Source organism: Colobus angolensis, unplaced genomic scaffold (genome assembly GCF_000951035.1).
Source record: "Colobus angolensis palliatus isolate OR3802 unplaced genomic scaffold, Cang.pa_1.0 Scaffold40, whole genome shotgun sequence".
NCBI lineage: Eukaryota > Metazoa > Chordata > Mammalia > Primates > Cercopithecidae > Colobus > Colobus angolensis.
This window is the reverse complement of record NW_012117377.1, coordinates 7,086,063-7,109,105: the sequence shown is the minus strand read 5'-3', so window position 1 is coordinate 7,109,105 and position 23,043 is coordinate 7,086,063. Positions and strand designations below refer to the sequence as shown.

The 23,043-nt window shown below is 43.7% G+C and overlaps 1 protein-coding gene across 1 annotated transcript in view; it reads right to left on the bottom strand.

Annotated features, from left to right (window-relative positions):
- Nucleotides 1-14,136: 14,136 nt before the first annotated feature.
- The window catches only part of EFCAB2 (EF-hand calcium binding domain 2), a 142,190-nt gene continuing 133,283 nt past the window's right edge, over nucleotides 14,137-23,043 (bottom strand). Inside the window, exons 5-8 of the mRNA XM_011955726.1 lie at nucleotides 19,630-19,709; nucleotides 18,482-18,524; nucleotides 18,274-18,340; nucleotides 14,137-14,746 (exon numbers count right to left, since the gene is read on the bottom strand). Of these exons, the coding sequence (XP_011811116.1) occupies nucleotides 14,631-14,746; nucleotides 18,274-18,340; nucleotides 18,482-18,524; nucleotides 19,630-19,709 (306 nt within the window). The 3' untranslated portion in view covers nucleotides 14,137-14,630. The remainder of the gene's footprint in view (nucleotides 14,747-18,273; nucleotides 18,341-18,481; nucleotides 18,525-19,629; nucleotides 19,710-23,043) is intronic.

The following is a 23,043-nucleotide window of genomic DNA, read 5'->3' as shown; positions in this document are numbered from 1 at the left end:
ACAGGCACGCACCCCCACACCTGGCTGATCTCTGTCTTTTTAGTAGAGAGGAGGTTCTGTCATGTTGGTCAGGCTGTTCTCAAACTCCTAACCTCAGGTGATCCGCCCTCCTGGGCCTCCCAAGGTGCTGGGATGACAGGCCTGAGCCACCGCACCTGGCCCGTTTATCCTATTCTTACGGGTTAACAGTTCTGAATAGAAAGTCCCTTTTTAACCACCTATGCTGGTGATCAGTGTCTTGCAAAACCAGCTGCACAATAACTTAAGTTTGGTTGTGCCCCATCCACAGGCTCTTCTCCTATATCCCACATCCCCACCACAGTGAGTACCTCTTCTTATTTCCACTGTCCCAGAAAAGAAAGTTTGAACCAACCAGTCATTGTCTCTGGCTCTGCGTATTCAGTCAGCAACTTCCCACCTCTTTTCACTCTGTCGTATCCCTAAGCCCACTCTCCCTTCTTAGGATCATGTTTACAGATTTTAGACCGAGAATGGGCCTTCTTCTGTCATCACCTTCTCCCCGGTTTCCAGCCATAGCCCACCCCACAAGCTGCCACTCTTCCTCTCCGCACCTTTTCTTTAGTGGATCCAGCTCCGGGCAATAGGAAGCTCTGAGTCAAGCAGTGCTTCCCAGACCTCCTTCCTCTGGTCCCCCATCCTGACCACAGAGGACCACCTCCGACCCTCCTGAGCCTCACAGGGTGGAGGACGGACATAAACAATGCTTGGCCTCTCTGGCTGCTTACTTGTTCCTTCCCGTATGAGGAAGACATCTGATTGGACGTGTGAAGCTTTGCTTTTATCACAGTTTACCACTTTTTGAGTCTGTAATGGGCCTGCCTCCTACTCTGTTTTGTATGTTTTTTGTTCTACCAACAAATGGGAATTAAAGGCAAATCTATAAGTACTCCTGCCACTGGGATTTAAAAGTGGCCAGGTGCAGTGGCTCATGCCTGTAATCCCAGCACTTTGGGAGGCCAAGGTGGGTGGATCACCTGAGGTCAGGAGTTTGAGACCAGCCTGGCCATGATGGTGAAACCCCATCTCTACAAAAAATATAAAAACTAGCCAGGAGTGGTAGTGCAAGCCTGGAGTCCCAGCTACTCGGGAGGCTGAGGCAGGAGCATCACTTGAACCTGGGAGGTGCAGGCTGCAGTGAGCTGAGATCACATCACTCCACTCCAGCCTGGGCGACAGAATGAGACTCCATCTCAAAAATAAATAAATAAATTAATTAAATAAATAAAGTTACTAATGACATTGATTATTACAATGGATTCCAAGGTTCTATATACATTGTTTTCCCCATAGATGAATCCTGTCTTGATTTGAGATATAGTAGGACCACAATTTGGCCTCAGGCTCCAGAAGCATTCTCTGATCTAGCTTGTAGAATCAGGAGATATTAGGCTGCTCATAAACTATCCCAGAGATTTCTGTGGTCTCCGTTTAACCAGTGAGTTGTGTGTCTGTGCACTATTGGGTAGAAACATGGTGCAAAAACAAGTAAATGATCTGTAAATCTCTAACACAAAGCAAACTTTTCCCTCTACTTATTCCCTAATAACACATCATTAGCAAAGGCCCACTGTTGGCCCTGATCTCGTGTCACAAAAGATTGATAACGTCATTGGAAACCAATACGGCACAAGAGGAACCTAAATCATCTTATGCCATATATCCAGGAAGCTTTTAGAATCCAACCTGAAGCAGCTCCCACTATTCAAAAATGGGATACTGTGAACATCAATAAGAATTATGATGACAATGGACTGAAATATACCAAATATTCATGACTTTATAATAATACTAAAAAGCAAAAAATACTTTATATAAATATATTAAATTATCACATGTACCCTGCAAGTATGTACATCTATTATGCATCAATTTTAAAAAATAATTTTAAAAACTACTTGGTTGCTGTTAAGGAATATTGAGAAACCAAATCATTATTTCGAAAACTGATAAAGGAAAATACTTATAAATAAACAAAGGAAATACTAATAAATGAAGAATGATAGAATTAGATCATCACCATTTTGCAATCCCTAACGTATTAATATAGACCTAGTGTTCATCAACAATAGTCCTGACGCCATAGAGAGACAATCAGCTATCATGAGCTTCCTGACAGAAGGATACAACACCTGTAAAGTAATCTGGTCCCTCCAAATCAAACCTGAATTTGCTGTAGATCCAATTGCCAACTTATCAAGTAGAGAAGACAGACAAATACAGTAATTACATACACCATGATGATGCAACCAGCAAAACCAGGATGTGGAAAATTCTACAGGACAAACAAGTGGTTCCTTCAATAATTAAACTGCAAGGATAAGACAAAGGTTGGGAGTAAAAACTACGCATTAAAATAAACTTTAAAAACATGCTAGCCAGGCCAGGCGCAGTGGCTCACACCTGTAATCCCAGCACTTTGGGAGGCTGAGGCGGGTGGATCATCTGAGGTCAGGAGTTCGAGACCAGCCTGGCCAACATGGTGAAACCCCGTCTCTGCTAAAAATACAAAAATTAGCAGGGCATAGTGGTGGGTGCCTGTAATCCCAGCGACTTGGGATGCTGAGGCAGGAGAATCGCTTCAACCCAGGAGGCGGAGGTTGCAATGAGCCGAGATCACGCCACTGCACTCCAGCCTGGGTTAACAGAGCAAAATTCCATCTCAAAAAACAAACAAACAAACAAAAAACCCATGGTAACCAATCACAAGATTCACAGTTTGAATCTTGACTCCTAATTCAAACTGTGAGGCCAAACAGGACGGAATTAACAGGCCTTTGTTTTCAGAAAGCCTTCGCAGGAACAAACAGCTGAACTGTCTGGAGAGAGCAGGTGGGGTCTCTGGGCCGGGAACGGGAAGGCTGTTGACAGGGCCTGTGGCCTGGTGTCGGGGCCGGGCGGGGCTGCGTCCCAGCGTCAGGAGGGTGACCAGGGCTGGTGGCCGTGCTGTTGGGTGGTGGGCAAACTGGAGGGAAGAACCTCCTTTGTTCTAGGGTTTGGCTTTCCACACAGCTTCCTCTCCTCTAGTCTCACTACGGGCTTGACAAACGTCATGTCAATATAGTCCTTTTAACAATCTGTTGAAAAAGCCCCACCTTGAGAGAACTGCTCAAGGTTCTCACTGGTTTCCTCACAGGGTCATTCCAGTTTCCGGAGCAGTGGACTGGGGAGGGGACAGGGCTGCTCAGGTGATGACATGGGTGACTGAGCCAGTTTTGGTGTTCAACAATCGTCATGTTCTTGGTCCGTATTGTTAGGTTTTAGAGGTACCACGTAAACCCCCAGGCCTCCTCTTACTATGATTGGCCAGTAAGGGATTGGAGTCACACTTGATTTAGAAAAAATGAAACTGTGTTTCTGGGACAAGCGTGTGATGGTTGCATTTCACACCTGAGAATCACATATTGCCCGTTAATTCTTTTCTGATAGTTTAAAATTAAGAACCCCCAATGTCTCTGCAGTTACCTTTAAGCACACCATTTTTGTGAAGGGCTTACTTTTGGCAGCCGCCACACTAGCTCAGCTGGATCAAACTCCTTTAATTGGTAATGCAGCCAGAAACAATGGCAGTGGGGCCCGGCCTCGACCCCCGGCCTCCCTACTCAGAGAAGAATGGTCCTCAGGACTGAAAGTCACAAGAATTTCAGAGACACTGAGAAACCGTGGGATCAGGACAGTGCACTCGAATGTGATGAGAAGGGATATTTGTAGATTTCACAAGCAACTGAAAACCACGGCACTACCACAGAGTTGCACACAGAATACATGCAGCATTTTCTAGTCTATGTGAGTGCAGCTTGCCTCAGGGACTCTGAAGGACCATTGAAAAGAAACAACTGGGTGATGGAGGCCCTCAAATGGTCCTGGGGACACAGGATGGAGGACAGAATAGGACCTGGGATTGCCCTGGTATTATGTTTGCCTTGTATCTTTTGCTGATCTTTCTCCTTCCCCATCTCTAACTTTGGGTTGCCCGCAGGTTCAGCCCTCAGAGCCCTTGTCTTCCCTACTCACCCTCCGTCCTTAGGTGATCCCATCCAGCCCCACAGCTTTAAACATCTTCTGTACACGGACCACCCCACCCCAGGCTGTCCGGCGCTCCAGACTTACATAGACAGCCTGGATGTCTGGTTGGCTTCTCAGTTGGGAACACGTCTCCAACCACACTCTTGATCTTCCCCCAAACCTGAACAGAATAGTATCTAGTTGCTGAGGCCTAAACCTTGTGATCATTCTTGGAGTCTTTTCCTCTACTTCCATCCCATCCACTGGGAAATCCTGTTGCTTCTACCTTCCCAATAGATCCCAAATCCAACCACCTTTCGCTACCCACCATTATCACCCTGGCCTGAGATGCCATCTCCCTTGTAATGTCCCCTAACCAGCTCAGCACCATTCAATGGCTTCTCTTCTTCTCCTCACATTTAGCTCCAAATCCTTTCCTGGCCCACAAGGCCCTTCATGCTCGGGGGCCTGCCCACCTCTCCCACCTCATCTGCTTCTCTCTCTTCACTCAGGCTACTAAGGCCCGGGGGCTCCTTGCTGATCCTTCTGGCGGCCAGACACTCGGTGCCTGATGTTCCTCTACAAGGAATGCCCTTTCCCCACACCCCTTCATTTCCTCCAGGCCACTGCTCAAGATCTCCTCCCTAGAGGGGCCTTCCGTGTCATTCTAGACAGGACAGCACCTCATCACTTCACCCCTTATCCTGCTTCATTTTTCTTCATAGTGTAAATCTTGCCATGACATATGTTTACTGATGTATTATCTGCCTCCTATGGTCAACCTCACAGTCAGAATTCAAGTTCCTTAAGGATGGGGACTTTGTTTTGCTGACTAGCACACTGTTTCTTTTCTTTTTTCCTTTTTTTTTTTTTTTTTTTTTTGAGGTGGAATCTTGCTTTGTCACCCAGGCTGGAGTGCAGTGGCATAATCTCGGCTCATTGCAGCCTCTGCCTCCTGGGTTGAAGCAATTCTTCTGCCTTAGCCTTCCAAGTAGCTGGGACTACAGGCGCCTGCCACCATGCCCAGCTAATTTTTGCATTTTCAGTAGAGAGAGGGTTTTGCCATGTTGCCCAGGCTGGTCTCGAACTCCTGACCTCAAGTGATCCACCCGCCTTGGCCTCCCAAAGTGCTAGGATTACAGGCGTGAGCTACCACACCCGACCAGTTTACTAGAACTGTTTCCGGCATAGAATATCACTAATTAAATATTTTATTGAATGAATGAAGTTAAAATGACATGTACACCCTTTCCATGAAGTCCCTGAGGTCACAAGTTTAGGAAAATGGACTTCCTTACTCCCGGACATCCTGTAAACACCTGTGGCCAACCTTCTTACATAACTGAAGATATTTACTATAAGGAGAAAATATTTATATTCATTCATTCAGCAGATATTTACTCAACACTTTGTAATGGTAGATACCACTTACCAAGCCCGATGTGCAGAGAGCCCATCATGCTCAGAGTAATCCTACAAGGTAGCCATGATTTCTGCCACTTTACAGACGGGCAACAGATCACACATCACGTGACTTTCCCCAGGTCACATATCCTATACCTGGTACAGCTGGAATTCAGCCCTTTTCCCTAAGCCATGCTATTAAAAAGCTATTTCAGCATTAGCCTCAAGCCATCTCGTTCTAGAACGTTCTCACCCACCCAGTACTGGCAGCAAAATTGCCAATGTGAGCCCATAAAACATTTGCAGTTCATCCTGTCACTTCCTCTATGAAGTCCTCCATGAGTCCCACAGGCAGAGCCAGCTGCTGTCATTGACCCCAATGCACTTGGCTAACATTGCTGAACAACTCTTGCTCAGTGTCATTATTGGTCTTCCTGTCTCTCCCACGAGGCTGAAACCTTTCAAAGACAAGGGCTATGTCTCACACTCATTTTGGCATCTCTGGTGCCCGGCACAGGGTCTGGCACATGGTGGGAATTCAATGAATGCTGACTGAATGAGCAAATGAGTTGCATTAGGAAACACTTAGAAGCTGGCATTCTGGCACGAGCGCAGGCGGCCAGTCGGCCCCTCGCTCTGCCTCTATTGGTCATTCTCCACTTCTTCTGCACGCTTATTTCCCCAGTTCCTATTTTATTGCTTGAATATCTGTGACATTTCCTGCTAAGTCTTCTGTGCAATAGTAGCTCATTCTAATTGCCTCCTGCAAATAATACTTGTTCTGAAAGAAACTGTGTCTCTGGAATTCAGATTCTGCCTGTAATGTTGTGCTTTGTGGGCTCCATTTCACAGCAGCCGAGGGGTTTGTTTCTATCTGAAGAAACCATTTGTGAGGCTCGAATTTGGTGCTTCCTGGAGCTGATCCAACAGAATCCGTCAGTACATTGCTGTGGGCCTTGAGAAACTTCCGGTTATCAACGGAATGCAAATTTTTAAAAGATCAATAAGATACTATTTTTCCCCAACTAATTGCAAAATAAAAAGCAAAAATATGCTGGGGAAGGTTTAGAATATGGGAACAATCTTTCTGCAGGACAGATTGAAAACACATTAGCAAAAGACTTAAAAATAGATCCCCATTACTTTAAAGGTGGCCCAACAGTTCTGCTTTCTGGAATGTATTCTAAGCAAACAATTAAGACTTAACTAGCAGGATGTTGATCTTAATTTATTACAATAGTGAAAATTGAAAATTATTTAAATTACTAAGAATGAGGAACTAATAGGCCAGGTGTGGTGGCTCTAATCCCAGCTCTTTGGGAGGCCAAGGTGGGAGGATTGCTTGAGGCCAGGAGATCGAGGCTGGAGTGAGCTATGACCGTGCCTCTGCACTCCAGCTGGGGTGACACGGCGAGACCTGTCTCTAAATTAATGAATTAATTAATTAAGGTATAGCCAAACATTAGATACTATCCAGTCACTCAAAGTTATGTTTTAGGTGAATATACATTATCATGGAAAGAGTGTTCATTATGTATTCACTTAAAATAGCAGATTACATAATAGCATATATGGTCTGATCCTGGAGTATTGTCATGTTTGTTATTTATTTATTTCTCTTTCCCAATAGTACCCTGATTTCTTACCAGAGTATTTTCTCCCTCCAGTGGGGTGTAGCTGGTGGTTGGAGGATTCCTGCCTTCCACATGGCTGCCTAGAAGCAAGGTCCGTCCTTACCTGCCCAGGCCAGACTGAGCTCAGCTCGGCGGGCTGTGTCTTGCAGGCCTTGAACCTGAGGCAGTGCAAAGCCGTCCCCTGCAGCAGCGGCCCTGGACGGGCTGTTCCGGTTATGTAATGTTTGCTACCCTCTTACACCATGCTTCTTTGCCCTCAGATGCCCCCTTGGCTCCTGTAAGCCTGAGCCTGGTGCCCCAGTCTCCAGTAGGCTCTGTAAGCACCCCTTCCTCAGCCCAGGTGCCTTCCAGTGAGTCCTGCTTTCTGTCCTCATGGTCAAGGGCCCTAACTGATAGGTTCCACAGTGGTATTTTAAAGAAGTTCTACAGAGAGACATATCCCTGGAAAAAGCTTTCAGAAGAGATGAAGCAAAGCACTAGTAATGGTGGGTAACTTTTGTGGAATTAAGGTGTTTTCCTCTTCTTTTCTGTTCACTGGCATTTTCCAATTTCTCTTTAATATCTATTGCTTGGGAGCCACTCTAGTAATTGTTAGAGTATTTTATACTTTACATCGTTTTTCCCAAAGGGCCTTTCCTGGGAAGATTCTCTAAAGTAGCCATCTCAGAGTGAGGTGCCCCTGCAGGGAATGCAAGATGACTCCTTAGGGGGCAGGAAGAAAACCAGTATTTAATTTATATTTAGGTTCTGTGTTAGTTAAATCTCGCTGACATCCTCCCTGGGTCCACGCGGCAGACATGCACGTATCAGGAAGGCAGGCGGCCGTCGTGAAGGAAGCTCAGGGAGCCTTCGCTCGTGCACTGATTCCATCTTGTTTATTTCCGTGCAATCACTAACCGTACAGGCGGCCAACTGAGTGAGGGATTTATAGATGTGATTTGGTTGTAATCACATCAGCCCTCAAAAATCGGTAAGAGACTTAAAAAGTTTCCTAAAAAGTAACCTTGAATTGAAGATAATCCCAACACAGGGGGGTTTCCTGAGAATGGCAGGGGCAACAATTCCACCAGGATAGGCTCTGCATCGTGTTGTGTAAGAACAAAGACAGGCTTATCGGGTTTGATGAAGAAGAGCTAAAAAACTAAACATTATCAAGACTAGTTGGAAAGTAGACTTACCTCTCTTCTCATTAACAATGAGCTCTGCCTAAGTACGGATCATGCCTTGAGTTGGTAACCAGGAATGTTACCAGCCAGCGAGACATTTTAAACTAGGCATTTAGAGCATGGAAACACATCTTGACATGCTTAAAAGCCATATTTAAAGTCATGCAATACTCAACCATACTTCAGTACATTTCCTGAGTTTGGTGATAAATGCTTAGAAGCCTCTTCTGAGATTTCTTTTTTTTCTGAGACGGAGTCTCGCTCTGTCGCCCAGGCTGGAGTGCAGTGGCGCCATCTCGGCTCACTGCAAGCTCCGCCTCCCGGGTTCACGCCATTCTCCTGCCTCAGCCTCCCAAGCAGCTGGGACTACAGGCGCCCACCACCATGCCTGGCTAATTTTTTGTATTTTTAGTAGAGACGGGGTTTCACCGTGTTATCCAGGATGATCTCCATCTCCTGACCTCATGATCCCACCTCGGCCTCCCGAAGTGCTGAGATTACAGGCATGAGCTACTGTGCTTGGTCTGATTTTTCTTTATTAAGAAAAATAGCAGTTTCTTCAAATGATTAGGAGTGTTTTCTCCACCAGATGAGGTGAATAATTCCTGCTGCTCTAAAAGTACCATGACAGATAGCACATTTTTAAAAGCAGAAGAAAAAAAGAAACCTCTTAAAGCCTCCTATTTTCACATTCTAGAAAGAAACTTAACGCCTTATAATTAATAGCACCATGACAGCACACGTCGGGTATCTCCCCACCAGCAGCCCAGGTATGCGCACATTCTCTCCAATTAGTTTTCTATTATCTACCTACTTCCCCACCTCTCTGTCCATACCCAGGCAGCAGATCTCCATCCCTGCCCCTACCTCTCTCTTTTTCTCTCTCCCTCTCTGCCTAGCTGGCTTTCTGTAAATAATAATTTGTGTCATAGCCTACAGCTTTTTAAACATTTTCACCTTTATTATTTAATTTAATCTTCACACCCGCCCCGAAAAGTGATTTTTCCACTATTCAAATTAAGATGAAGAAACTCAGCACTATTTTTTGATTTTTTTGAGACAAGGTCTCTCTCTGTCACCCAGGCTGAGTGCAGTGGCGCAATCGTGGCTCACCACAGTCTCGACTTCCAGGGAAGCTCAGCGATGTTAAATGTCTGGGCCAATCACGTAATCAGTAAGGAGCAGAGCCTAACTCCAAATCCCACACTTTCATTCAGTATCAGAGCCCCAGGTAGTGCTTTTTACACACAAGCGTGCATAAGGCTCCCCTAGGAACGTTAAAGTTTCCTGGACCCTATCTCCAGAGATTCTGTTTTAGGGGTCTGGAATGGGGCACACCCCCGATTTCTAACACCCTCCTTCCGGATGCTCCTGAAGCAGATGACTGGCAACCACGCTTTCAGAAATACGCAGGCCTAGGAGGCGGCCACCATGCCTGGCACGAGGGGAGCATGCGTGACCATGAGGCTCTCTGTTTATTTAAGCAGCCCAGGAGGGTAAGGTAGTAACCCTTGATCTTCAAGGAACTGCTCGTATAAACACGGTACTTTCTTATATGGAAGGATTTAGAAAACGGAAAGGAAGGAAGATGGGAAGGTAGGAGAGAAAGATCTAAACACATTCCATCCCACAGAAAATACTCCTGCCCTTACCAAACAGTCGTCATCCCAACTAGCCTGCTATCTTAGACTCTCTTTGTTGTGTCTTTTAGGCATTTGGCACTTAGACACTGGGTGACCGCAAAGGGGACTAAATCTCTGCACTTCTTCTCAGGAGGGAAAAGGATAGAGCTGAGCTCTCTATTTTACAGACAGAGGTGCACAGGAGGGGAAGCGCCTGAAGCAGAGTGAGTCACACATGTTGCTGGGAGCAGAGCGCAAGATCGCCAGACTCTCAGGCCTGTGTGTCGGGCCCTGAGTCATGCACCTTTCCCAGCAGTGTGAGAACAGAATGGCTTTCCACAGGGCCCGGCGAAGCTATGGGGTATGGCAGGCTCTGCAGAAGCCAGGAGTCATGAGGGTAAGCAAACTTCCCGCACACGAGGCTAAGCACTCTCCTAGTCAGGAACTGGCATGGTGATTTACATCAGATGCTGAGGGCAAGGTCGGTGAGCTGAAGAGGCAAAATACACACTGAAGTGATTTGAGTGTAAAGAAAAATGTTCCCTTGGCAAACAAGGTACGTTTATTCTGCAACTTAGGAGATGAAATGAGATTTCTGTGGGGAGTCTATGTTGCGCTTTCTGGTGGCCTTAAAGGAAACAGACAAATTTGTGCTAAAGATAAAAATGAATTACATTCCATAAAGCCAACTCTATGACACTAAACGGAGAAGATTCCCTTGAGACAAAATGTGAAGCTGAACATCAGTCAGAACTTCTGAAAGAATCCTCGAAGATGGGGCCTGGGGAGGCACGCAATCTCGATGCAACCTTCCTCTACTGCCTTCTGCACACGACAGCGTCTCCTCGGAGAGAGAATATGATGTCATCACTTGATCATCAAGAGATTAGGGTTCATTCACCAGGCTGTACTTCTTTAATGGCTTACAGGACTTAACTCAGAGCTGTTCTGTGTGCTCCAAACAAGTCTGTGCCTGGGTTGACGCATTAGGCTCTCGCACACGCTTCAATGCTGCATGTCCGTGCTGGCCCTGCCACCGAATGATATGGCCCCTGGGTATGCGTCCACCTTGAAGGGTATTTCATATCTCGGCCACCCTCCTTCCCAGCTGCAGTGTGTTCCTGTCATAAACAGCCTGTCTGCTGATGTTCTGAGGGTCACCACACTCCTCTCCTCCTCCATCCCCGCCCTGTCCTGAAGGCATGTGGCTCATCCTCATCTCTGGCTGGTGATTCTGACATGCGCGGTCAAGCCAGTGGCACATCAGTTCTCATCTGGATTTTACCTTGGGAAAATCTCAGGTAATCCTGGGGGGAAAAAATGATCTTGGCAAACTAGAGAAGGAAGAAATGTCTTCCACTGTTACCACTGCTGGAATTATTTGTCAGAAAGCCTTCCAGAAGTGACGATTCCTCGCCATCGTTTTCACTCGCTATTTTTTGAATGGGATGACCACATATTAATCATCTAAACTGGAACATTTCTAAGAGCACAAAGGAGACCTGTTAATAATTACACTGGGATGGGTGTAGTCTGGGACTACCACAGGCAAAGCAGGACAGACGTCCAGCAGACATCCTACTTCTCCAGGCCATGAGTAGAACAAAGACATGTAGGGCAGAGTCCCAGATGACCCCAGCTGACAAAAAAACATAAACAGAAATAAGTTTTATTCTTGTAAACCTCTGACTTTGGGAGTTTTGTTATCACAGCATAACCTAGAAAAAGCTGATACAGCCCCTTACCGCTGTGTAACTTCTTGATTGCCACCTCTGCAAAACGGGGATAACTTAATAGCACCTACACCAATGGGTGGATGTGAGGATGAAATGAGTTCATGTAAGTCAAGCACTTAGGACAGTGCCTGCAACACAGAGAGCAGTCAACAAACGTCAGCCACTCTTACTATTTATTCATATAATAACACAGGAGAAGAAAAGAAACACGCTAAGAACACAGTGAAGTCAAATTTCAAAGGAAACGTATCATCACTCAGGAATGGTAGGAAAGACCACCCCTTGCTACCAACACCAGCCACTTGCCCTTTTAGAGCCCCGAGCCCTCTAACCCCTCCCATCTGTTAGCCAGTCCTCCTACCTGGGTCCTTCCCTAATGGTAGCCATGGGCACCCTCGGAACTGCTTTCTTGCAGATTCCTCGGCCTTTGGCTCCTTCCACCTCACCCACATGACAAAGCCTTAACCCTTTGCTCCTGAGCACAAAATCTTCCAGGGTTTCTTGAAAATCCTTACATGGGCTCTCTCAACTCTTTCTCCCATTTCCCACAAGAGATATTCTAAAGTTACACCATTCTCTTCAAGCTCTATAACCTACTACCTTCCTCTCCAAAAGGCAGTAGAGGCCACGAGGTAGGGACCACAGGCGTTGGTTCATTGTTCCTAAATCTCTGTATTGCTCTGGAAGCCGGCCCCTCCCTTCACCCTCTCTGCGGGCTCTCAGCCCTCAGACTAGAAATGAACTTGCTACATCTGCCCATCTACCAAAAATCACTCCCCCAGCCTGCTGTCTGTTTCCTTCTCTTCACTGCCAAGTAACTTGTCCTCCAGGCTGCAACCTTCTCACATCCATTCCTTCCTCAATCCACTCAACTCCATACCCTGTTGCTTCCCCACATCTGCTCTGGGAGAGGCCCTCAATGAACTCTTCATTGCTAACACCAATGGACGTTTTTTCCATCTTTAATTTCCCTCTCCTCTCCACTACATCTGGCATGGCCACTGCCTCCTCCTTGCGATTCTCTCCGATCTCGGCATCCAAGATGCTTCTTTCCAGCTTTCCCTCTCCTCAGGCTTCTCCTTCCCAGTCTCTCTTGTCGGCTCCTCTTCCTCTGCCTTCCCGTACATGCTGATGTCCCCCATGGTTTTGTTCTAGACTCTCTTCTTTTCCTTTCAAGCTACTTACATGCTGAGCTCCAAAGGTGTCTGTACCCAGCCTCACCATTTTGCTCACCAATGTCTCACTTGCTCCTTGGATTTCTTACCTGAATGAATGGCACTTTTACCCATCGTCTGAGCCAGAAACCTGGGATTCATGCTTGACTTTTCTCAGTCTATCCCCTCCCACCAACCAAATAGCCTACAAACTGATCTCACTTCTAGTCTTGACCTATCAAATCTATTTTCCCTGCTGCTTACAAATGATCTTTCTCTGTGATCTTCAGAATAAAGTCCAAACTCTCACCCTGAAACCTTAACTCAGCACCTAACCCGATATTCTTAATGATACAGCTCCTGGTTACCGCTCCAGTTTCACCTCTCATCATGACCCCCCAAATCTCCTACTTCCAAACATACTGAGCTGCTTTCAATTCCCAGGTGGTTCCATGTTTCATGACACCTCTAGGCTTTTTGGACTTGCCGCTCACCTGCTGAAATGCCCTGTGCCCCGCCGCCCACTTACTAAACTTCTCATTTTAAAGTCAGGTGTTTCCTGTCCCGGGAAGCCTTCTCTGCTCACGAGCACCTTTCATCTCCCAGAAAGCTCCCTCCCTGCAAGGCCGAGTAGCTGCCTCTTCTGTACTTTCACGGTACCCTGAACGTGCCCCTGTCTGAACTGTGGCTGCTGATGGACTCGCAGGCTTCCTGCACTGAACTGTGACCTGGATTCGTTAGGGACTCTGGTTCCTAGCACATTATCTCACGATACTCATTCAATGTTTCATGAATGAACGAACAGTGACAGTCTCTTGGGTAGTGGCCGCGTCTTTCAGAGGCAAGATAGCATGCCTGAGGAAGGCTCCCAGCAACTTGAAATGTTTACATCTACGTAGATACACACATACAGTGGTAAAGCCATCTTTACATAGAGATCTGTGTGTGTGTGTGTGTGTGTGTGTGTATTGTTATAAATCAATATCTAAGTTGGGAAAATTGTTCATTCTCCTTTACCTTATCTTCCCCTTTGCTTGTAAGTTGCCATATAGTGACTATTTTTCCATTGTGACTGCTTGTGCTCAGAGGCGTCCCTGTCACTCCATTCTGCTCTTTCAGGAGCTGCACATCTGCACACCATAACACTTCTCAGCATTCTTACTCAGTATTCAGGACAATAGTCCCATGACAGATATACCGAGTAGGTGACAATTCTAAAGACAGAGAGAATCGCCACTACCTTACACTATCAGTTTCCACTCAGCCTTCTTTTCTTCAGTTTCAATGATCTCAACTCCTTTAGCTACTCCATAAATGGTGACATGCTGGCTCAGCAAATATAAATGTTTACACTCAGTTATTACAATCCCAAATAACATTCGTAATTGGCACTCATAAAAAATCAATTAATATTTATTTTGATAAATCTCCTTCCACACTCAGATTGATGAAGCGTTTGTTATTGTTGAAAAAGGAAGCCTTCATTATATTGCTCCTCATTGTCAATTGCTGGTCATTCTGCCCCCTCTTAAGATCTTTATATGCCAAACCTTGGGCATTACAGTCATTTCCATTTTGTCAGCTTAATTAATTTGAAGGTTACCGGAGTTTTATTATAGAAAATAACAATTCTAATGTTAAAATGTTTTAAGAATAGTTTTTAAATAAATAGTAATTTATCATTCTCTAAGGCTAGATATACTAAATTTGTTTTAAAGTGTTATGATCATCTTTAAAAACAAAGTATCTTAAAATAGTTATGTCACAAGGTATTAAATATCACATATAGGAATCCTAAGATTCCTTAGATTCTCTTATCTTAGATGTGAAATTAACAAGGAGAAACAATTTCTAAAATTGTCCTTTCAATTAGAAATTATCTTTAGAACATTTAATTTTCATCTATCACCATCATTGTTATATAGTCCTTGTAATGAATTGAATTTGATTCTGGATCAATTGCAGCAGACAACATTTCTTCCATTTCCTCTTGAGAAAAAGGCTCACCTCAGAGAGACAAAAAGGAAAATTTATCATTTATGATCATCTGATTTTTTCCTTTCTTTTTCCACTAGTCAGCTTAACAGCCATGGAGCCCCACAAACTCCCACAATGTCACTAGTTACGCTCCCTGGAGCTGCAGAGCCAGGATATCACGACAGTCCAGAGGTTCAAAGAGAAGGCTATTGTACACCCTGGCAGATTCTGGACTTCTTTTAGCCTGCAGATGTCATAGATCAAGCAACCTCTAGAACGCGTCATTTCAGGCAAAACAGTAGGAAGACACATAGATATCACAAACAAGGTTATTTATTTAGATGAAAACTTTTGAAATTACCAGAGGATCAACTTGAAGCCCCAGTATTTGATGAAAGATGGAAGGAAAATCACCGATGGTTAAAGCCCAAGTTTGGATTCACATGCTGGCTGCCTCTTACTCGCTCTGAGGTCTTGAGCAAGTCACTTCACTGCCCCACACCTTAGTTTACCTGTCTATAAAATGGAGGTGATAATGACACTGCCTATCACAGGGATGTCATGAGGATGAAATGTGTTATGGTTTGAATGGGATGTAGAACAGTACCTGGCATATGAGCAGCAACATGTAAGTGTTTGTTTAAAAAACCATTCTGAGATCTTCCCTCCTGCTAAACACTGTCTGATGCAATACACATTCCTGGACACTTAGGGACTTCTATCTTGTAGGAACTTGATTCAATGTGATTTATTTTGTTTATCATATGACATCCTGGGCTGTAAGAATGCATATTCTCAAACTAGCTGATACTTTGTGGATATTGTGAAGAGCGTGCAAGTAACTTGAATCTATATTGCTATGTAGCATAAATTTACTTAAAAACAATTTGTAGAATTCTGAGACTCTCAAAGTAGCAACTCTTAAGCACCTATTTTACCAAACTAGTCAACTGCTATTACACTTAACTGATAGGTCTGCTATATTAAATCATAACTTAGATTTGTATAGTAATTTACATCTTACATATTACTTCCAAACATACTGGTTCATATATGTAGAAGGTTTGTAACAACACTTTTTGAATGAATAATTGAAACCACACATATTCTTACTTGCAAAGACCTGTCCTATGCTTAGCCCACTGAGATACTCAATAGTTGATCTTTAAGTACCATGAACTCTCTGTAAACATATCATTTTTGAAATTATCACACAGTACCTCCAAGTAAACCACGTGATTGCACCATCTCTATATACACTGCAGTCTGTTCTGATTTTTCTGTTTTAGTCAGTAGCGTTACCATAATACTTGTCATTGAGGGCAGAGCCTTGATGTTACTTTTGATTCGGCTCTCATCTTTGTCACCTACACTCTGTTACTCATCATGACCCATGGATCCTGCCGCAGACGGTCCTACTGTACCAATCCCTTCTCCCCATTGCCATTTCTGTTGCCAGGTCAGGCCTTTATTTGGGTGCCTTCAGAATGCTGAAATAACCTTTTAACTGGCCTCCCTAGTCCAACCTCTTTCTCATGCATCTAACAAACCGACCAGCACCAGAAAAACCTTCTCACAATCACTCACACACCATGTGACTCATCTGCTTAAAAGCCTATAATACTTCTCCAGTGCCCACAGGTGAATTCCAAACTCCTGAGCCTGGGACTCCACAATTTAGTCCCAGTAAATCTACTGAAGTTAATTTCCTGCTGTTTGCCAACATTACCCTCTGGGCCAGCTAGGCTTATTTTCTCTCTGAAATGGCATGTTCATTCCTACCTCCCAATTTTTGTTCAGACTGTTTTACATATCAATAATACCTCCCTCTCATTAGCCCCTTCACCTGGTCTTCATCATCTACTCATTCACTCATTCATTCAACAAACATTTGTTGAGATCTACCGTGTGTGAGGGAATTAAAACGCACCAGAGTTTACCTCTGCCCTCAACTTAACCATATACATTCTACCCTCTCAAAAAACCTATTTTCTCTCTAAGTCTTCCCAGACCAAGCTTTCCAGGGTGGTCCGGCCCTGGTTGACCTTCTGATATTGATTTTTCTATTGTCTTGTATTGTGAATTCTTTTATGTTAGTTTTATCTCCCCAATAAGATTGTAATATCCTTGAGAGAGGAAGTAGATTTCAGTATCATTAGACCTTACTACACTTACTAAATCCTAAACGTACAGTAGGCACACAACAGTAGGAAAAGCTAACTGTTTGGGCCATTTTGACTAAACTCATGTTGCCTAATACATAACCTAGGATTTACTTTCTTTAAACTAATCCTTAGGATTAAGAAGCTGCTGCTTTGAAAGTTGTAACATCCCCATCAAAATTAATCCCCAAGATAATTTTAACAATGGCATAAGAGTTCTTGGGTGGCAGCTCTGATGGTCGTGGCATTCTTACCCTCACTCCCTATATTCCGTCTAAAGGTGGATCAAGTTGGGATGGTCAAACCAGTCATGCATGTAGATGCAGTCTTAGTCTTCCCTACTCCAAATTACTTGCACTTTTGATTCTGTCACAAATGATTAGCAACTGAGTCATTCAGGACTCAATGTGTGAACCAGGGAGCTCTTGTATGGGAGAAGGCAAGGTGACCAATATGAGGCTGGCTTCAGGAGACTGTCCATCAGGCCACTGACCTTCAGGGTAAACAACTTTACACATCAGCCTAGCAGAGAGAATTCCTAAAGGAAATACGTTGGCATATATGTAAGTGTGCAGGTTTTACGGGTGTGTGTATGCATACATGTATGATGGGCCATGTTCGAAACAAATATATGTGGTTCAATTAACATTAAAAAAGGAAACGTTTAGTGTTAAAAATGACCTCAGTATTCAACTGAGGTTACATTAGCTGTAACTTCACCAACAGAAAAGCTCTTTAAAAAGGAAATTTTACCAGCACTGTGGGAGGCCAAGATGGGTGGATCACCTGAGGTCAGGAGTTCGAGACCAGCATGGCCAACATGGTGAAACCCATCTCTACTAAAACTACAAAAATTAACTGGGCGTGGTGACCCGTGCTTATAATCCCAGCTACTCAGGAGGCTGAGGCAGCAGAATCACTTGAACCCAGGAGGTGGAGATGCAGTGAGCTGAGATCGCACCACTGCACTCCAGTCTGGGCAAGAGAGCAAGACTCCGTCTCAAAAAAAAAAAAAAAAGGGAATTTTTATATATTTCTATTCAAATCTTCAATCTAGGAGGAGGCCTTCATCTATAGTGATTGATAGTTCATGTTTTCCAGATGGCATATCTTCTATTCTGGAAATGCTCTGAATGGAATGCCTGAAATTATAGAAGTAATCACTATGTTTCACAAAATCCTACAAGACAACAACGCATCTCCCCTTTCCCTACTCTTTGTCCTCTCAACCCCCACAGAACAGAAACCATCCCCAAGCCAAAATAGTAGGAACAGTAAATAACTTTTTAACCAGAACAACTGATTTTAAAGTATCCCCTATGACTTTCACATAACTGTTAACGAATTATTAATTCCTCACATAAGTCATTGTGATAAGTAATAAATCATGCTTACCTTCCTCAGTCATATACTTGATCAGTTCGTCCTTAGTAAGAAACCCACGTTTAGCTGAATCTAAAACCTAAGGGAAAAGAAAAGATAGATATTACATTTTTTCATTTGGTGAATTAAGTTCTACATGATGAATTTTTCATATACATGTGTATATAAACACATATATTTATATACACATGTATATGCATATAAGCTGGAGTTTACATACCTCAAAAGCTCGAAGAAGGACATCTTCTGGAATTGGTCTGTATCTATAATTATGCAATAAAATGAGTAAATGCCACAGTATTTACCACAGTCTCTACATAATAAATCAGCAGTCTCCAACCTTTTTGGCACCAGGGACCAGTTTCACCAAAGACAATTCTTCCACAGACCCGGGACGGGGAGGGATGGGTTGTGGATGAAACTGCTCCACCTCAGATCATCGGGCATTAGATTCTCATAAGAAGCATGCAACCAGTCCCTGGCCTGGTGGTTGGGGACCCCTGTAATAAATGACCACATAAAACAAAACAGGGCTGGGCACAGTGGCTCACGCCTGTAATCCCAGCACTTTGGGAGGCCAAGGTGGGCAGATCACCTGAGGTCAGGAGTTCGAGACCAGACTGGCCGACATAATGAAACCCTGTCCCTACTAAAAATACAAAAATTAGCCAGGCGTGGTGGCATACATGCGCCTGTAATCCCAGCTACTCGGGAGGCTGAGGCAGGAGAATCGCTTGAACCCAGGAGGCAGAGGTTGCAGTGAGCCAAGATGGTGCCACTGCATTCCAGCCTGGGTGACAAGAGTGAAACTCCCTCTCAAAAAAACAAAATAAAATAAAATAAAAGCTGCTGATATATTGGGATGAGAATACTCGCCTCACTGAAATCTTTTTGGATTTCTGGATATGAAAGTTGAAATACCTCAGCCCCACAGGAAATACTTAGTGCCAAATCACTGACATGTTTGAGGTTATCTATTCGCTTTTTGGAAATCAATTTATCTGGGCACAAGACTTCTACGATGAATGAACTGTCGTAAGCTAATGCTATATTTTTGCTAGAAAAATATTAGGATTCTTATTTATCACTGATAATTCAAAACAGAAGATAATAAGAATGTTGATTTACGATTTTTGTAGCTTATTTACCCTCTAATTATGCTTTGCTTAGGATAACACTAATGTGGTTGATATTTCTAAGCATGTACCAACTGGCAGTTCAGAAGTATCTTGAAAGGTTAGAGGGAGGCCACCTTAAGATACACCAGTTGAGTATAACATACAAAGTGAAAAAGTCAAGCATCCTGAAATGAATGGATTCATAATTCAGATCATTACTTTGCCTTAACAATTGCATTTACTTACTTACCTCCTTTCTAGTAGTATTTCCGTCATCACCGGAAGAAATTTTTCAAATCGAATGTATCCAGTGGGTTCTTCTTCTTCTACCTAAACATTCAATAAGTAAACAGCCATTTATTCATTCAACAAATGTATTCAGCAACCACTTTTTCCAAGCACTGTAACAAGTGCTGGAGACTCTGGATGGTGAGCACACTGGCCATGACCCCTGCTCACAGAGCTGGTACTTTAGTTTTTTAAGATTTCTCTTCATCATTCAACTTGAACACAGCTGATACTCTGATAAGGGAGACAGACATTAATCAAGAAACGCAACACAAATCCACTGTGAACTGATGTAAGCACAATGAGGGGAAGGAGCATAGGTCTGTAAGAACAGTCAACAAAGAACACTTGGCCGGGCGCTGTGGCTCACGCCTGTAATTCCAGCACTTGAAGAGGCCAAGGCAGGTGGATCACTTGAGGTCAGGAGTTCGAGACCATCCTGGCCAACATGGTGAAACCCCATCTCTTCTAAAAATAAAAAAATTATATGGGCGTCGTGGTGCACACCTGTAATCCCAGCTACACGGGAGGCTGAGGCAGGAAAACCACTTGAACCCGGGAGGTGGAGGATGCAGTGAGCCGAGATCGCACCACTGTACTCCAGTCTGGGCAACAGAGCGAGACTCCATCTCAAAAAATAAAGAAAGGAAGGGAGGAAGGGAGGAAGGGAGGAAGGGAGGGAGGGAGGAAGGAAGGAAGGAAGGAAGGAAGGAAGGAAGGAAGGAAGGAAGGAAGGAAGGAAGGAAGGAAGGAAGGAAGGAAGGAAGGAGGAAGGAAGGAAGGAAGGAAAGGAAGGACACTTCTTAGACCAGGAGACCAGGGAAGTCATCCATGAGGAAATAACACTCCAGCTGACTTAGAAAGGATGAGTAGAAGGTGATGAGACAGAGACAGCAGGGGAGAGACAGTCACCTAGAGGAAACTGAATATGCTGAGACTGCGTGCTGACACATTGGAGACTAGGAGGCTGGAGTACAAGGGGCAGGGAGAAGGCTTCAAGACGAGGCTAGAGAGACAGGGGCAAGACGGCAGGGCCTTCTTGTCCATGCCAGTGATAAGGTTGCTAGCCTAAGAACAATGGGAAATCAGTGACGGTCTCATAGATGCAGGTTTTGAACGAGGACACTGGTTGAGGGTGAGGCAGCTTCTTTAGTAGTTCAAGCAGATATGACAAAGGCGTAGATTGGAGTGACGGCCATCGAGAGAGAAATGGATGGCTTCAAAAACTATTTTAAGACGTGAAATTGATAGGACCTGGTCCTGCATTCATTATGAATAAGGTGGAAAAAACAGAGGATTCAAGGATGACTCCCAAGATTCTGACTTATACCACTGAGATAAGGTCATGCTTTTCCCTGAGATAAGGAACCCTGAATGAGGCACCAGGTTAGGGGACCAATCACCATCTCAAGGACCAACTACATCTTAAATCATCATAATATGTATTAAGTACCTACATGGTAAATAGAATTTTGTCACACCACCACGAGGTTAGAAGACTATACCTGAGAAAGAGAATGTTTGGCACTTAGCACTATTAAATGAGAACGAAACAGATCCCTGCCCATGGGTTCAACTTGGATGGAGTGGCTGAACAAAACACCACTGACCTTAACTTTCATGTCAGGCTATCTATAAGGAGCTGTAAATTTTCCACTCCCTTTCAAAAATCCTATTAAAAGGCTCATAGATCCCAGTTCAGCAGATGAGCTTTGGACAGATTTATTCTTTGAGCAAAAACAAACAAGCAAACGAAAAACTATAGGTTGCTGCTCAGTGGAACACACCATCATCCAAATGACTCCTATTTTTTCATGTTTATACTAGATTCACACCTAGCATGGTGGAACCCTCAGACTCCACTCTCAGCAGAAAATGCAATGCATTCAGTGACAGAATTGTGTGTTTCAGGATTTCTGAGTCCAGATCTATTCATGAACAATTGTCCTCAGTTGCCTCTAGGTCCAAGGCGAGCATTTTGCAAATTAACGTTCACATGGCTCTGATGCGCTTGAGTAGCACTCTGCAACTCCCTACTCAGGAGCCTCGGACAAATACAACGTCAGTCTCATGAGGTTATCTCCAAAGGAGGAATTTTAAAATTAAAATGTTGGGTTGCTATTCTGGTTACTCCAGAAATGTGCTCCAGAAGCGAGAGCAATGGTTTTCTTCCTTTCCTCCCACCACCAACAAACCACTGTAGAGCAGCGGTCTTAACCTTCAAAAGATCAAAACCCCTTTTTAGCTTACATGCACCCTGATCAAGCTACAAACTGTTGTTTGTTGTTCCAAAGGAAGTTCAACTCTATAATTCCATCTCCATCAGGGAAGAACTCACAAATGACACATAATATATGCCTCATACCGCTTCCCCAGGTTCCCTCACGACTTTCACAAACCCTCAGGGATGTGAACATTATGGTGCAAACTCCGCAGATTCTTTCTTGCCTAATAGATCTTTGCGGAACCAAAATTATACGAAAATAAGTTAAAACAAAACAGCCAACTAGTCAGAATAGCGGACAAGTCATAAATGTTCTTTGTTATTGTTGTTTTTAAAGAGGGACAATGAATAAACAGGCCTTGTGGTTAGAAAATAAGAAGAAAAATGGTTATGACCATCTTCAACTTGGGCAGAAATTGTTAACATCTTTCTATGACCCAACACTGTCCTCTACAGGCCATATCCGATTTGTTCTTCAGCACAAAAACATGTATAAGCAATGGCATTAAAAACAATATAATTACATAATAATTCCAAGTACAGCATTCACGGAATGTTTAATATAGACACTATTTTATATTATAAAAGGATGTTTATATTTGAATAATCTTTTGATTTTAGAATAGCTTTAGATATACAGAAAAGTTCCAAATACAATACAGAGTTCCCATATACCTGTCACTCAGTTTCCTCTATTTTTTTTCCAGTCTTATTGAGGTATGATGGACAAATAAAAATTGCATATATTTAAGGTGTACCACACGACGTTTTGACATACATACACCTTGTGAAATGATTACCACACAGGCTTATTAACATATCCATCGACTCACTAGTTATCTTTTTTGTATGTGTGGGGAGCACACTTGAGATCTACTCTCTGAGTAAATTTCAAGTATAGAATAATTATTAACCATAGTCACCACGCTGTACATCAGAAATTGTTTTTCTTATCACTGAAAGCTTGTACCCTTTGACCAACATTTTCCCATCTCCCCTACCCTCACGTCTGGTTAACTACCCATCTATTCTGTTTCCATGAGCTTGACTTTTGAAAATGTAACAGAGATCATGCAGTATTTGTCTTTCTGTGTGTGTCTAGCTTATTTCATTTAGCATAATGTCCTCCAAGTTCATCCATGTTGTTGCAAA